Raw genomic sequence first — 16,900 nt, forward strand, 5'->3', positions numbered from 1 at the left:
TAGAAGGAAGGTACTTACAGAGTGCCTCTGAGGAGGTTGGTGCCGTAGTCGTACAGTGAGCTGCGGTCGTTGCCGAGGAGGAGGGCGCAGTCCCCAGCCCCAGGGGTGTACTGGATGGGATGTCCTACCTGGACCAGTCCACACCAGCATAGCAGCAGACCCCACACGGCACTTCTGCAAATAGAGAATCAATCAGAATATAATAATGTAATTCAATAATAAAACTCACCCCCTTCAGTCTTTGGTGTGGGTTGGCCACGTCAAGATTAAAGACTTTTGTGACTATATGGAACAACACTGACCATAACAATGTTTTCTGTGGCAAAGTTGCCTGGGACGTATGTCACCAATAGAACATTTTTATAGGCGGTGTTGTTCCGTATAGTCACAAGAGACGTCTTCAATCTTTGGACTTAAAATAGTTTATCCTGACTAATGACAGCTGAATCTTAGTCAATCTCATAACATTCTACAGTCGACACTGGTAAAATATGCACCTAGGTGGCGTCCCCATCTCATATTGATAATGATAAGAACACCAGGAATCACCAAACGTAATCAGACATAGCCAGACATTACGGGAAATCCCTAGATATCAATATAAATTACTAGAAACTATAGGCCATTACCAAAGTTCATCAAACATTACCAGATATCACGAGGCATTACCAGACATTTTAAGACCTTGCCGGACATCGGCAGCTATTACTAGACATAATCAGACATTACCAGGCATTACTAGCCATTTCCAGAACTTGTCACACATCGCCAGATGTATTACCAGACATCATCAGACATTACTAGACATAATCAGACATTCCCAAATATTTCCAGACATTTCCAGACCTCACCAGGCATCACCAGATATCACCAGACATAATCATGCATTACCAGATATCATAACTTATCACCAAACATCATATTCCATCATCAGACAGCACCAGATATCATCAGAAATTACCAGACATTATCAGAAACACTAGACGTTTCCACGACCTTCCCATAGACACTCTTCACTGATAATGCAGAGAAGGCAGATGATTACCCAGCGTCAGCGCCAGAGGATGGAATGGTGACCTCACGTTACCCTCCATTGTAGACCTTCCACAGGGAATACCGTCACATTCCAGGAGACCGTGAACGATTGGCAAGATTGCCTTGTTAGGAAGCTCGCCGATCTTCTCGTACGTGATTTGACTATTACAAACCCATTCGCTTTCAATGTTGTTAAATGTTTATCGTGTGGGAAGCGATACACTCCTCACTTTACTCAACGTCGTATAACTTTCATAGAGCATGGACAGGTTCGAATGTCTAGCAGCTTACAGTTCAAAGTACTTATATACAGGGTGATTGATATAAGTGTGCCAGCTGATTTATTCAAAAGTTATAAGGGATATCAAAAATTTTTAAATTGTTACTGCCTGGGACTTTTTATTTAAAAAATTTTGGTAAAGTTGAAAAAATAATTTTAGCCACCGTTTTTTCAATACGGCCGCCAACTTTGTTTTTCCTTATGGAAACCCCTATATTATATAATTTTTTAGAAAGTAAATTCAGTTAAAAAAGTTTTTTTTTTAATTTCTTTCTCTAAAGCTACTCGTGTAGGAGTTACAACGTGTTAAAACTAAGGAAAAATGACTTGAGGTGTACATTCTGCGTCATGTAGCTCCTAAACGAGTAAGTTTAGAGAGAAAATGCTAGGAGTAAATAAGTCTTAAAATTGCATCTACATTAAAAAAAAACCCATTTAATATCGATTCCATTATTAAAAGTGGCCGCAATTTTCCAATATGTCAGCAGATTTGAAAATAAGAAGGTTATGTAGTTAGTATTTTTAGAATGTAGATGCAATTTTAAGACTTATTTTCTCTTAGCATTTACCCTCTAAACTTACTCATTTAGGAGCTACATGGCGCAGAATGCACATGGCAAGTCATTTTTCTTATTTTTAACTTAGCTGTAACTCGTAAATGAGTAGCTTTAGAGAAAAAATGCCAAGAATAAAGACGTTTTTTAACCACTTTATAAAACAATCACAAAATATGGGGATTCCATAAGAAAAAACAAAGTTGGTGGCTAAAATTATTTTTTCAACTTGACCAAAGTTTTTTAAATAAAAAATCCCAGGCAGTAACAATTTAACATTTTTTGAAATCCCTTTTCATTATAACTTTCGAATAAAACAGCTGGCACACTTATATCAATCATCCTGTATGTTGGTGTGCTAATAAAACTAATAGTGAATTAATTACAAGAGGCACTCTCAATAAATCGAGGGTATTTTTTATTCACTTTTAGTTTATGTAGATGTCGGACTATAGTACACAATCTTTGAACGACACAAATGAATAGAATTTATAGAAATCTTAGGAGGTGAAATCAAACACAATCAATCAGCATTGTTTCCGTCGACTCTCGCCTTTTACCAGCCGCTCTATCAGATTTTATGACTCCTTTGTGTTTCCAACATCTGAATTGGTAATGTTTGGTAATTGAGATATCTATTCGCTTGCTGTAAACATTGACTGAGCCTTGTGGACGAGAGTGGTTCTGCGTTTTTTTTCATTTTGCAACTTTTATATAAATTCATTTCGAACTTGTATAGTTATAACTTTGTTATTTAATTGTGTATGGATTGAATGACAGTTTTAAATTTCGTTGTTTTTTTTATTCATCGCATTAGTATATGATCAACTAGCAGAGCACCCGTCCTTCGTACGGGGTTGGCATATAAGTATAAAATGCTTATTGCAGTTATACTCAAGCTTTGCGTTTGCAATGGGGGGAGGACACAGTTTGATAAAATTTGGTTCATAAATTTACGGTATGATATAGTATAACACATCTACCATTGCCATAATGTTCTACCATTGCACCTAAACAATAAAAAAAATAATTATCAAACATTCCCACAATATCACAAATTATTCATTAAATTAAAAACTCAAACCTAACTGTAAACAATCCTACTTTGACAGTTCTCATTGTGTATCACAGCTTTTTGTTGCTGCTTAGTTCAAATTAGCTGTTGTCATATATGCACAAACAAAATAATAATAGTGCTGCACCCTGTTGGGAAACCGTATAACCTTTTAATGCTATTGCATATTATAGAACCAACTTGTAAAGTTGAAACAGCTGACTAAATTCTTTAATTCCCTTTAAATATGAAGACTCATAAGGTTAACATGGGGAACTACCGACAGTACCGACCCACTGGAGCGGAGCCCGAACGGATTTTTGAGATAAGAATATGCCTATATGTTAATAGGGAATGTAAGCTATCATCATGCCAAATTTCAGCCCAATCCGTCCAGTAGTTTATGCGTTATTGAGCAACACACAAACACACACACAAACTCACAAACTTTTAGATTTATAATATTAGTAAGATTAGATAATTCTGACTTATCGTAAAATTAATTTCAGAATTTTCGTAGGTTTCCGTGTTGGCCTTTTGAATTTTGGGGCGAGAAGTTCTACACGTTTTTTACTTTAAAAATAATATGCACTGTAATAATAAGCTGAAAACTTGTTGGCATTATCAAAACATAATTCCTTTGGTGAAAAATACAAAATTGTCAATTGTCAATCGTTAATATTCAATTTCTCTATTCATTCATTCATTGGAAAAGTATAAAACCGATTACAAATACATTTATTTTAAAGTTACCTACATTATTTAACAGGAGGAATTAGTAAAAGCTGTGCTTTCATTAACTTTCGCCAGGTAAAGGTTACTTTAGAGGTCAGGGTTAAATGCGTAAACGTCTCGTAAATAAGTGTACGTGTGTGAAAACGTACATAAATAACATGAGGTCTTACAATGTGTGGATGCGTAGGAGCATTGGACTCTCGTATGATAATGAAGGAATTGCTCACAATTAACTATACCTAGTTAATTCAAAAAGAATTACAATGTGTGTTTTCCTTTTGTTGTCAGGGAGACAAATAAATATTTACTTTCAAAAGCCCCACCTACAACCTGTGAAGGTCCTATAACGAAGGCCAAGGTAAAAGAACCAAAACAGCAACATACCAATGACACACCTCGGTACAGTAGCTAAATTTTTTTAAGTTTTAACGCAATTATGTGCTTCTTTACTCACTAAAAATCTCAAAACTAGAACAAAAATCCCTCCATTAAAGACTATTTATATTGGCATGCGATGCAGTGCGAACCAAGTCAAACGTGAACATTTTTCTCGCGAGAAGCAATTAATGCACAGATGGTTGGATTCCGAATGTTGTAAAACAACTTTAAAATTTAATATACAAAAACCTGTAAAATAATGTAGTAACATTATTTATTAAATACTTTATGCCATATAATAATAATTTTTCATCATACTGCAGCTAAAACAGCCGTTTTTAAAGCGACCGTTGGGGGTCTACAAAAATCAGCTGTTGTAAACAGATGTAAATTTCGATTGTGGAAATCGATCGAAATTATTTATCGATTGATTTATTAGGTTAGGATTTAGCCCATCGTTGTCGATTGCTCGACATATCGATGGTATAATGTACTGTATATATAATACAATCGTAATAGACGAAATTATTGAACATTTTTGCATTAGCAGAATTGAAAATAAGCTGGAACTCGTTTTGAAGGGTTATCTTTACATGAATTCTTTCGTTTTCTAGTTTTGTTTGTTAATTAGTGATGCAATATGACGAAAAATATGGTTCACCACACGGGCAAAAAGTGACTATTGAAATTAATAGTCATATGATCGGCTTTGCCTCGATCGTAAAACTTGACCTATGGTCAAAAAGAGTCACTTTAGACCCTAGTGATGAAATATACTATTACCATTTGTTAGTAAAATATGGGTTGATATGAGATTATCTACTTTGGGATTTGGGATTATCCATAGCATATGACGTAATACTGAGATGATATTCTGCGTCGGGATACCATTGTAATCTCAATATATCGACCTTAATGAGATCAGATGAGGCCAATAACGCCTATATCACCATAATTATGTAGAGGACGCTTTCTAGTTAATTATACTTTAGCAGTTAACCTATCAGCAAAATCACAACCGGCCCAGAGTGCACCACTCATTGTGTTGTAAGATACAGTATGCTAGTCTTTTGACTTAGGCTAATGCATCTCGTCAACGTATTCCAGGTAACATTTGTCGTTTGGAATAACAGTTATGTAATTTAAGTTACATTATTTAGTATTTTTGTGTATCTAATTTATATGTGTATTTACATGGTGGATGCATATATATTTCGTCACGATTAAATAAGAAGTATTTGTTGTATTTCATTTCATCCCCCAGGACACAAGGCTTTCAGTTTTTAAGGCTCTATAAATTTGCAGAACATCTAGTACGATCAATAGCAGAAACAAAAGTATTTCTTGTCTCTGTGAGATTGTTGTTCAATTTTGTTGTTGTTTGTCTGTTCTTACGAGATGAGTTGAGATCAATGTAAGGAGGCTATATTAGAGAAACCCAATTTAATTTTTGTAATGGTAAATATAAATTAGTGTATCATTAAAAATGTGCTAGGTTCACTTGTAAAAAACTAACAAAACACACAATACAGAGTGGATCTGTGAACACAGCAGATCAGTAAAAAACGGGCAAAAATCTGAGGTAAAAAAGAGGAGGCAGAAAAATAAAAAAATCCTAGAAGGAGAAGTAACTTCGAAAAAGGGAATGCTTGCCTGATATTAAAGGAGATAAAAAAATAAAACACAAATATGAAATGGGAAAAAGCCAGGAGTATATAGGAAAACAATATAAAATTGGGGATTTATCAGATTTAAAAAATCTTCCAATAAAACTTTTATAAAAACATACTTTATCATTAGAATTACCCTCTTTCTTCATTTTCCTGCTATATATATTTTTCAAACAAATTTAATACCCTATCAGTATGTCCGACTGTATACTCTAGTTATACCTATCCAGCTTATGAACATCCAACCATGAGTTTAAGATCTGTTCAAACTTCAATTTGTATCCAGCTTTCAGAATCTTCCGAACTTTTGAACTTTTATACAGAGTTTATAAATTTACCAAGTCATTAAATATCCATCCCAACCTTTCACATCTAGGTGTCCTCTGAAAGCTTATGAAGTTTTTGAACATCTATTTAAACTTTATATCTGGATCATCAACATCTGTACAATGCAACCTCAATAACAACTCCCTCTTGGGAATTATAAATAAGGCTAAATTGTCATCAATTTGACTTCTTATCGAGGTTTGCAATAACATGTGGTTAGGGGCAATTCAAAATCAAGGGTATTTAAAAATTAAACTTGTTATCAAGTATTGTGTTGTTTTTTGATGTATAGGAAGTTTTTGAACATTCATCCATTTTTGAGCCCAAATCAAAAGGCCCTCATATAAAAAATTGGCCACATGTATTGATTAATCCCTGAAACTACATTTATACCGTACAACAACTATGTAAGCATCAAACAATAAAAACTACGCATCTTCAAGTGATTTCCCCGCCGTTTTTAGCATTTCCCCGCTTTTCTCCACAGTTGCACCTGCTCTGTGCTCCCGGACCTGAACCTGTTACTACAATTGCACTCATCTGTTGAATTTTGTCTATTTACCGTCGAACAAACACAAAGACAACTGCATATCATTCAGTCATTTTCCCACCGTTCTTCCACATTTTCCCGCCTTTCTTCCCACATTCGCACCTGCTCTGTTCTCCCGGACCTGGACCTGTTACTCCAATTGCACTCAGTTCTGTTTGCAAAGTGACAGCCTACAATTACCATCGTCCACCTGGTTGCTTTGGTGCTTTCCCTACTCTGTCACGTGCTGAGGACGTCCTTCCCGGCATGACTGGCCTTTCACAGAGGACTCTTGATGAAAGTATTGGGAAAGTTGAATTGATGTTATTGCTGGATAAATACTCGTACTCCAGTGGTCAATGACTACTTTCTCATTCAGCTTCCATTGTTGAATAGTGTCTAGCTAGGCGGTGAAGTTTTGGATGGTAAAAATGGGATTGAAGGTCTCAGCGTTTGATTTGAGACATTTTTAAATAGTAAATGTAGTCTGAAAGCAAGTACAGTCTTAGTTCAGTGGTGTAGGCTATATGACTGTTTTTTTAGATTGGTACTATATACAAATTGTTAATTGCTTTGCATGTCAAATCTTAGACCTTCCTGTTAATCGCCTTAAACAAAGTTTGACTTCTTGGCTTATTGAACACCCATTTTACAGCTTGGATGATTTTTTTGAAGAGTATAACAGGCCTAATGAAATTGTTATCTAGTTTTTAAGTTTCACCTAGTCAATTGCTTGTTGCATCTTTCTTTTATTAGTTTCTTTAAGTAGCCTAATTTGCTTGTTTTATCACTCAAATATTTATATTAAGTTAGTCTTTTGCCTGAGCCACTGTGATTAACTTAATTATTTATGTACCTGCTTTTTAAATTATACACAAGTTTTTATGTATTTATTTATTTAATAAGTTAACTTAGTTACCAAATTATTTTTTACGAGGTGCATTTGTCTGAACTGCTTATTCTTTACTTATTTTTATTGTCTGGAAACCTTTAAACCAATTGTCTTTCATGCTGTAGGCCTAGTCATGTTTTTGAGGTGTCTTTTTTACATTATACATTTTTGACGAAATCTATTGTAACTCATGTTATTTAATGATGAATAAAGATTTGATTTGAATAAAAATAAATCATGTTTCTATTGTTGAGCTGATGTCAATGTTGACTTTTTTAGCGGTTTTACAAAACACATTACTATTTTAATTTAAATTTTATATTTTTTTGTATATTTGATTACAGTTCCTGTTTTCACCTTTATTAGAAAACTCTATGGTTACTACCATCCACCGACTCAAAGGTTTAAAATTTCTGTTAACAGAGAAACTAGTGAGGTTCCCATTTTACAAAGCTCCTATCTGAATACAATTTACGAGTCTTTTTCGCACAGCTTGAGTTTAGCACATAAAATAATTAAGATACCGAGAAATATCCAAACCTAATTCTTGACAAACAGCTTCATTAGTTTTGTATGGACTTACATTCGAATCAACTTAAATAAATCTAAAAACGTAGCTTAATTTGTTATATACAGCAAACAATAAGATTTATACCTTCTTTGGAATACAAACATGTTTTGCAATATCATTCTCAACCACCTAGAACGTAGTAATAGCAAATGATCCAGTCCTAGAATTTACTGTTGTCATTTAAAATTGACCTTTAAACGCCTAAAAGTGGTACGTGATTGTGTAATGCTTCTCTCTTGGACACAAATTGAAGTATAAATTCTGCTGACTTTGAAGAACCACGCCCTCGCCAGAGGCCCCTGCCTCGCGAGGTCGTCCTGGTGCCTCTATTAGCTTCATGAGGCACCCATCATGTGACACTAAAGGTTATCAAACTTTCACTAAGTTTGTTTGCTATATTTCTTGTAGAGTGCGTTTCCGCTGTAGTTATATTTCCATCACTATGTATGTGATAAGGCCTTATTTCCGTGCAGCCATCTCCTACAGCTACCAATATACAGAAGCGTCAAATATTAAAACAGAATACTGATCCAAAATTAAACACGATTTTTAAATATTCAAGTAAAATGGAAACGTTAAACCAGCTACAGTTACAGATAGGCATTCGTGCCAGTGAAGTTATTTGTTAATGTTTATACAATTGTTTAAACTTCTTATTGAGTAAAAACTAAATGTTCCTACTAGCTTGTTTATGGATACATTTTGATAAAATTTGGCAAATGTATTAACTTCATCCTATACTATATTAACATTTCATAAAATATACTTTTTTCCTTCCCTGTTGCAGCAAACCTAGATAGTCATTAAATCTAATGTTATTTTATGAGGAAGTAAATCTGACATGTTAATCAGCTTAGTCAGCAGGTTTGCTGTGGTGGGGGTATTTATTTTTTTCAATGATCTTGATTTATAGTTTTTTTGCAATTATGTTTTTATTTATTTAAGATACCAGAGTGCCACTGTTTTTTTCATATTTTCGGCAGTTATTTTACTAAATGTGAAAATAAAGTGCCGTAAAAGTAAAATTATACATAAATTACTATTAAACAAATTTGTGCTGGATTTTTTCATAAAGAAAAAATAAATTAAATTCACAGCCATTTTTACTGCATTCTATGTCAGTCCGCAAATATACAATTCAACATCAATTTTCACTTTACATATCCTTACCGAACTGATAGATATCGTAACCTATTCTGAGGACTACGTTTGTTAGCAACGACAATCCCTCTGGAGTAAATTCACTGTACATTCTATTTTAAGGGAGTATTCTATTTGTTACAATTAAAATTCTTACTTATTTGTTATCGAAGTACAATGTCTTATTTTGTATTACTTACAAACTATCTCTAATTATTCCTTAGATTCATTATACACCTTCGTTATTATACACTTTTGCTCTCAATTGTCTTGTAAGCATTAATTTTCACGGAATTCAGTTATATGGTTACACCATTTACGTTATTACAATGCATCATCTGTCAACAACCAACTTTCCAAAATTAAAAACTAACCATTACGAGACTATGTTGGTAGGCCTCTGGTAAAATCTGATTCTAACTTCATTCCATGGGACGTAATGTTTGTTACATGACGTAGTCTTATCTGACAACTTCATCAGACACCACAAGGACTTTGAAATCTGAAATAAACAGGTTGAAAGAGGCCGATCCATTGGAGCAATCTCAAATCTGCAAGTCAACAATATCGTCACCTCTTCCCCAGGCCACTGGGTTGAAATGTCAGCGCAAAGGTGAACTTGGTAAAGCTTCTAGACTTTGATTAAATAATTATAAGCGCGTGTCAGACAGCTGTTGTCGGACGATGATGATGTTGTCTACCTTTTAATGTGGCTGTTGTGGTAATGCCGTAGGTCTGGACCAACGATCACATAAGACCAGTGTGATGCTGGTCTTCTGTGCTTGGTCTTATGAGATCATTGGTCCGGATGCTGTTTTTAATTTGGTGATTATTTTATTCTGCTGTAGCGATTGTAGTCACTTTTTTATTTTCTGGTTGGTGTCAATGTAACTTAGTCTCTTTTGATTCTGCTGTCTCTTAGGATTAATTTTGCTTTTAAATTAGTAGCTGCTCTCAAAGCTGTTATAAGCCTCTGCAGTCAATGCTACTTTTGAACCTTTATTTTTTATCGATGTTAATGTTGCTATTGCATGTTATACTTTCTATGATAATCCGAAAAAAACTAAGATTACGGTGATTAGCCTGTTAATGTCGCAGATTTTTACTTGATACTTGGCTGAGGACATAGTCCTAAACAGACACGGTAAGGTTTCAGCTCTCTGGAACGTCAAGATCACGTCAAGTACTTATGGTACTGGCTCTTGGCTTCAGCCCTGATATTTTTTTAGGTGTATAATAAAAAACTGTATCTATATCATGTGAGTTTTTACTCTATACAGTACTTTCAATTGATACTAATGTGTAGCAGCATTTCCTTTTTTATTATATAGGCAGACTAGAATGTTGACCACGTTTTAACAGGGCAAAACATTACTTAGGAATAAACCAAAGCAGATGAGTGATTCAGTAGACATTTCAAGAATTAATCGTTGAGTCTTAATCGTATTCAAGATATCTCTAATTTAATTACCACCGTTAACCAAATAAATAATCAAATCATTCTTGACGTTATCAATGGAAACCCGCAAACAATTCCATTTGTAAAAAACAATACAATCCTTTTTACAACAAACTTTTTACAATTTAATACACATTTTGTACCTGTTTCCCGGTAAACCTACCACAACAATTTCTCCACTCGGACTACTTTACCTCTCTGGAACAAATAAGGACATCGGTTCAACGTTCTAAACAGGTCAATGTTAACAAATGCGACATAACATGTTTCAAGGATAAGAAAAAAGCAAATGACCGTGTCAACTTGAAAACTTGATCGGGGCCAAGTTAATAATTACACTAACTGCATGTGGAGTGTGGACAAGCTGAGTCTAGAATTGTATAATATAGATCTCCGCTTAGTGACTGGTTGATTATCCTATAGCAAGAACTAGTACAGGGTGAGGCAATGAAAGTGCCTCCATTTATACATATTACAAATTCAATACTATTTACCATATACATATAAATAGCACATCAAAACACAGCTTTTGAAAATGCCATTGAGTACTAGTTATAAAACAATAATTACTTTACTTCCTTAATAAACAGTGATGCGTATTTCTTTGCTGATGGTGTCATTTATTAGATGGCAATTCTAACAACAGCAACCTGTCTATTAAAAAGTGCGCCAAATGGGGCCTATTTAAGAAGAGGAACACCACTTATATAGTGTGTGCTGCGGCGCTTAGATTAGTATAAGTTAGATTAGGGTTTGCTTAAGTCTTGCTTATTTGAAAAATCTAGTAAAATTTACAAAAACAAAAGTTGTGATCTTGTGTAGTTTGTGAAATATAAAATTTTGCATAGATACAAAATATGTGTTTATGCAATCTTCTTTTACATTTTAGGTATAAAAGGAAGGTTTTGTCGATGTTATCTTGTTTGTCATTATGAAACTAAATTAACATGTCCCAGCCTAACTCAGCGCACTATAATATGGTGGCGGCCCCCACATGTGATGCATCTACTCGGTATCTCAAATGTAGATCTAGATACTCAGTAAAGTTATGTATGTCTTGCATGCTCCTACGAGACCCAACCAGTTCCTTTGGCCCAGACACACCCGTCCCATAAGACAATGAGTGACGTAAGGTACAGTATAACCCATATATCCAAGGTTGGAGCATCTGGACGAGAAATGACGGAACTGAACTGTGACGTCACGACACGAGCTACTCAAGGCTGGGATGGGGAACGACGGAGATGAAGATGGATATCTTCAGGAATATTGATTGGCAGTTCTGCGTAACGTCTACATCATGGGGAAGAGGAGGCACGAAAATGTTCCGACTGGAGAAGATACAATGTTATAAAATGGTGAATTGCAGGAAGTGAACAGTCACGGCACAAATAAATAGTATTTGATGAATTCTTGTATATCTAGTCTAGACAAACAAAAGAAGCATTCCAACTAATCCAGCGTTCTTAAAGCTATTCAATTCTGTTTTCCCCTTTTAATTATTGTTAATTCACACAACTCCCGGTTTTAAATATGGCCTGTGCAATTAAATTAGTATGGAATTAAATTGGAGCTAAATATTAATATGAACTCATCCTGCATGAAAGGAAACCCATCATTTCACGTGAACGTTTGGATCTAAAAATTCTTTATTGTTTAATAGTATTAACATTATGCCAAAGCGCATAATATTGAGGCATAATATTCATAAAGGTTATCTTTCTTGGGAAATGAAATTTAGTTTAACTAGTTATCCCTCGCTACAAAAAGCTATCAGCTCTTAGAAACTTTGTAAGCATTTTTGATATTTATTTTTAGATACTGTATAAATGTTTTTCATTTAGCTATTATTTACAGAAAATGGGTTTGCAAAAAATATAAGGAAGATTTAATATCTAAATTGCCTCATGGGTATTTTATTGGAAACTTCATTGTTTTTTTTCTTACTACTACTCCAATGGCATTTTTAAAGAATGGAGAATCAAAGGTACAAAAACGCTTTTTGGGGAAAGGGGTCCAATCGATTTTTGTCGAATCACATTCTAAAATCCCAATAAACGATAGCGAGTTTTACAAATAGTCTAATTTCATTCTGGTCAGAATTGGATCAAGTTTAACCTAATGAGAGGCTAAAACCGGAAATACTGGTCAGCTGTTCCCATGCCTGAGGTGAGGACTGAAGTGTGGAGTGACATAACCTGTGGCTAGTCTACATTCTACGTTCCCACTGTCAAGGTTATCAGACGTCGGGTCAAGGTCGTCTGGTATACTACGTAATACTCACAGGTTGACTGTTATCATTTAAACTCTGCTGAAAAAACTATTTCAATAATACGAGTAGTGGTTTATCTTCGTACTTGTTTATCTGATTATTCGGAATGTTACGTACTAACGCTAAAAAGTTTTATGGCAGTTAAAGGCGGGAAATATCCAACAGAAGGTTTTCCTCTCGAGAGGCGTATACAACTTTCATAGATGGCGACCTGTAGCTTGTGGGGTCTAGACCATCAGACACAACATGATCACATAACTAAAGTCCAGTACGCCCTGACTAATAGATCAGCAATATCCTTACTGTATTTGACCAATGTGAATGATTAGTTTAAAATAGTTGTGCTATTATTAACAAAATATAAAACTGTATTATACTTTAAGGACTGCCTTGTGAGACGCCTAAAATTAATAGTCTTCAGGGCAAAACGTCTTAATTGAAGAAATACTTCAAAATTGTGCATATTAGGACAGCTGATCACATTAAATCAAAAAGTTAATTTTTGTAGACAAAGTTAAACAAACTGGAATTTTTCAGAAAGAATTTCAAATTTAACTAGGTAATAAATAATTTGTTAAGGAAGCTGTTCACAGTCCCCGAATGCCGAATCCCCAATTTAAGGATTCTTATTTTCTTTAATTATTACCTCCCTACAATCGAACCTTAGGAGGTTTCTCAAAGCACCGTAAATTATTGGTAGGCCTACATATAAATCATAATTTACTAAACTCTAAAATCATTCATGTATCCGTCCCACCAGAAAGTCTGTCTGTGACAACTCAATTTACTTGGTCATAGCCACAGTCTGCAAGTCTTTGTACCAAGAGCGGAAGCAAAGACATTCTATAGCCAGACTTGGCAGTCTTCTCGAGCATTACTCTGTGTAAGCTGATCCTTGCTCTGTGTCGCAAGTGTAGCTGTTTCCCAAACGTCTCGGTGTCTCTCAGGGCCACGTCCCCAATGTGTACCAAGTCTGATCAGCTGATCATAGTTCACTGATCATCTGATCAAGATACCTACTGGTCTATAAATAGATCACTGATAAATTGATAGACCTATCTACAAGTACATATGGAGTGTATTTGCAAGATTACCATATACTTAAATAAGGACCTTTCATAATACAAGTGTATGAAATCTGCAAAACTTTGAATTAAACGATGATGATATGTAACTTAAAACATAATTTGAGATTTATATACTGGTTTAAGGATATCATTGGAACTAATAAATTGGTAGTCTGTTTTCAACAAGGTTGAAGCTACGTTTTATTAATTTTCCGTTTAGTTTTTATTTGCACAAATTCATAAGGTAGTTCTACGTCATAATTTGTATGTTCTTCTTTACATTGTCAACAATAAAACTCTGCAACGTTGCTTCCTTTCCAAAGGAATGCACTTAGTTCAAATTATAACATTATATGGGCAATAAGATACCTCAACCGACAATTTATCTGGTAGACGTGTCTATAAACCTGTACGTTTGTACAAAGAAACATTGTCAGGACAAAAAGTTCACAAGGCACGCAAATGTCACATTAGACAATCAAATGGCTGACTTTCGCATCAACGGCTCTCATGAACGCAATTTCTCACTGTTTACTGTTTGCTGGCTACTGTCTGCTGTCTGCTTGTCCCAGTTTCATGTCTAATTGTGCGAGAAGACAAATCTCACCGGAACATTCCAGTCGCCAGACAAAACGCCGCAATCTTCTTTTTGTCGGAGCTGCGATTGTACTAAGTTGTTTGTTCTTGTTTTTCCACTTGAAGCAGCGACAATCTCTCGACAGTTGAGTTATTTAGTCGGGTTACTTTAGTGAAATAGCCGTTTAATGGTGTAACTATGAAGAATTAGAATTTATTTGTACACCAAACCATTGCGCTTTAATTGAAAAGCATAAGAACTTTACAGTTAGAATCAATCATTTATATTATCTCGCTTGCTGTTCTGGTTGTAAAGAACATCTTGTCTTTGCTTCTTCCTCGATGTTTCGTTTTCTAACATTTAACATCTATTTCTGGTTCCATTCGAATTCAGTATACTGTTTCCAAATATTCACCAACATAATTTATTTTTCTCTTCACTTACTTATATTCCCTTCTTTCTCTTTCCTCCGATTGGATGTACAACTAGAAGTGGCCCATGCAGCTACGATATTACATACAGCGGCTGAAAGCGGCTATTCAAAATTCGCCTCGCTTGCCGTGAAAATGTAAAAAGGCAGCTGCAATGGTCATTCTGCAATATGTGGGATTATGCATTTTGAGGACTTCGGAACTGTCGAGCTACTTTTTCCTTACTCAACAATACTTTACTAAACAACAATTTAACACATCTGCCTAACTAAGGTTCGTTAATTTCTTTTGTCATATTCATCGTTTGAAAAATCTGCACTACAAAAATTTCAGCCTCATACCTTTTGTATTTTTTACTAGTTAAAAGGCACAATAGGACTGAATAATCTAATTCAGAATTAGTGTTTTAAATATATGTACGAAAATTTGTCTAAACAATTCTATAACCAAAAACATGATAATTTGATTATAATTAAGCTAAGGTACTATGCTCAATGTCAGGTAACATTACTTGTTTGTACTACAAAGCTAAATTTATAGCAAAATATAAACAACCTATTAGGCCTAATGATATATCACATATAAAATCTACTGCAAAATCTAATTAAGTGTTCCAACATCTCTTACGTCAGATAGAGCATTTTATAGCTTCAGTAAACTTTATAGGGGTTTTAGAAGGGTTTATGCAAGGCAATGTGGTTACAAAACTGCACTTTCTACCTACGGTACATTATAAACGCTTCCATGCACTTTCAAACATAAAACGGGAACAGTTAATCGCCAATTTCCATCTCGCTAGTCACAGCTTGAGCAACAAAGATCACAAACAGATTGTTGATATCAATTGTTGTCGGGTAACTGAACATAATCGTTTTGTTAATCCGACATCGATTTTCCGTATTTACAAAGTCTATTGGGGTCAGACAATGTTGATTTGAGATTTTCACTCAGCTTATTCGGATTTGCGAATGCGATTTCTCAATGCGGAAACGGGCTACACGTTATATAACGGGATTAAATAAACATCTGATATAGAAGGGCTCCGTTGGTCAATAGCAGTTATTAAGAAGTCGTGATTCAGATCGTCTACCAGACTACGCAACACGCCTACAACGTAGTCTGGCTACGGCTACTGGACGAGAGGGAGATACAATACGTATACTGCTTGACAAACATAAATTGCGCGAATCTTGTTAAAATTAAGGCTTGAAGAATATGATTCAATAACCTAAAAAGTGTACATTTAATATTTAATTATACTGGTTAATGAAACAGCTGGTCTTGAGTAAGAAAGCTAAACACGGTGTCTCACACCATTCTATACTCATCCTACACTCATATTTGTTAAAATACGCTCTTTAGATGGCGTCCCTATCTCAATTGGTAATTGTAATGGTAAATTACTGAAAACGAATTAAGAAAAAACTATTACGAACTCAAACATAGATTCCTTTGGACTATGGACCTAACATTCTATTCTATTTCTATGTTAAAGTTGTGACCAGTTTTTGTTAACAAAATCAACTTACATCTTTTTAGAATATACACAAATTTTGTATACTACTGCTTATGTTCTAAAATCAAACCATTTGTTAAAATGCAGATTCTATTAATTATTATTGTAATAATTAGATTACAATATTCTAATTAATCTTTTATTGCCTTCATTGTTTTGATCATACACTACTTTACCTATTACAGTGTTTTAATTACTAAAAACCACTACTCATATCTTCTAAGAGAGATTATGTTTTCGTTTATAACCTCTCATTGCCACTGACAGAGATGCAACGAAACATTGTACCAAACACTAATTGCACCATTCAACAATTAAATTGGTCTGAACACCTGATTAGTTGAAGTTCGAAACATTACAATTTTACTTCTCCTCTCTCAATCCATGAACCTCATTGGTCCGTTACCCGTGTT

General features: G+C 34.6%; 1 protein-coding gene across 1 annotated transcript in view; it reads right to left on the reverse strand.

Moving 5' to 3' along the window:
* Positions 1-16,900, reverse strand: part of LOC128989830 (uncharacterized) — a 54,857-nt gene that overhangs the window by 28,647 nt on the left and 9,310 nt on the right. Inside the window, exon 2 of the mRNA XM_054411899.1 lies at positions 19-174. Coding sequence (XP_054267874.1) covers positions 19-174 — 156 coding nt within the window. The remainder of the gene's footprint in view (positions 1-18; positions 175-16,900) is intronic.

Source organism: Macrosteles quadrilineatus, unplaced genomic scaffold, assembly GCF_028750875.1.
Source record: "Macrosteles quadrilineatus isolate MER2022 unplaced genomic scaffold, UCM_ALF_1.0 Scaffold_3__2_contigs__length_128488019, whole genome shotgun sequence".
NCBI classification, from domain to species: Eukaryota; Metazoa; Arthropoda; class Insecta; order Hemiptera; family Cicadellidae; genus Macrosteles; species Macrosteles quadrilineatus.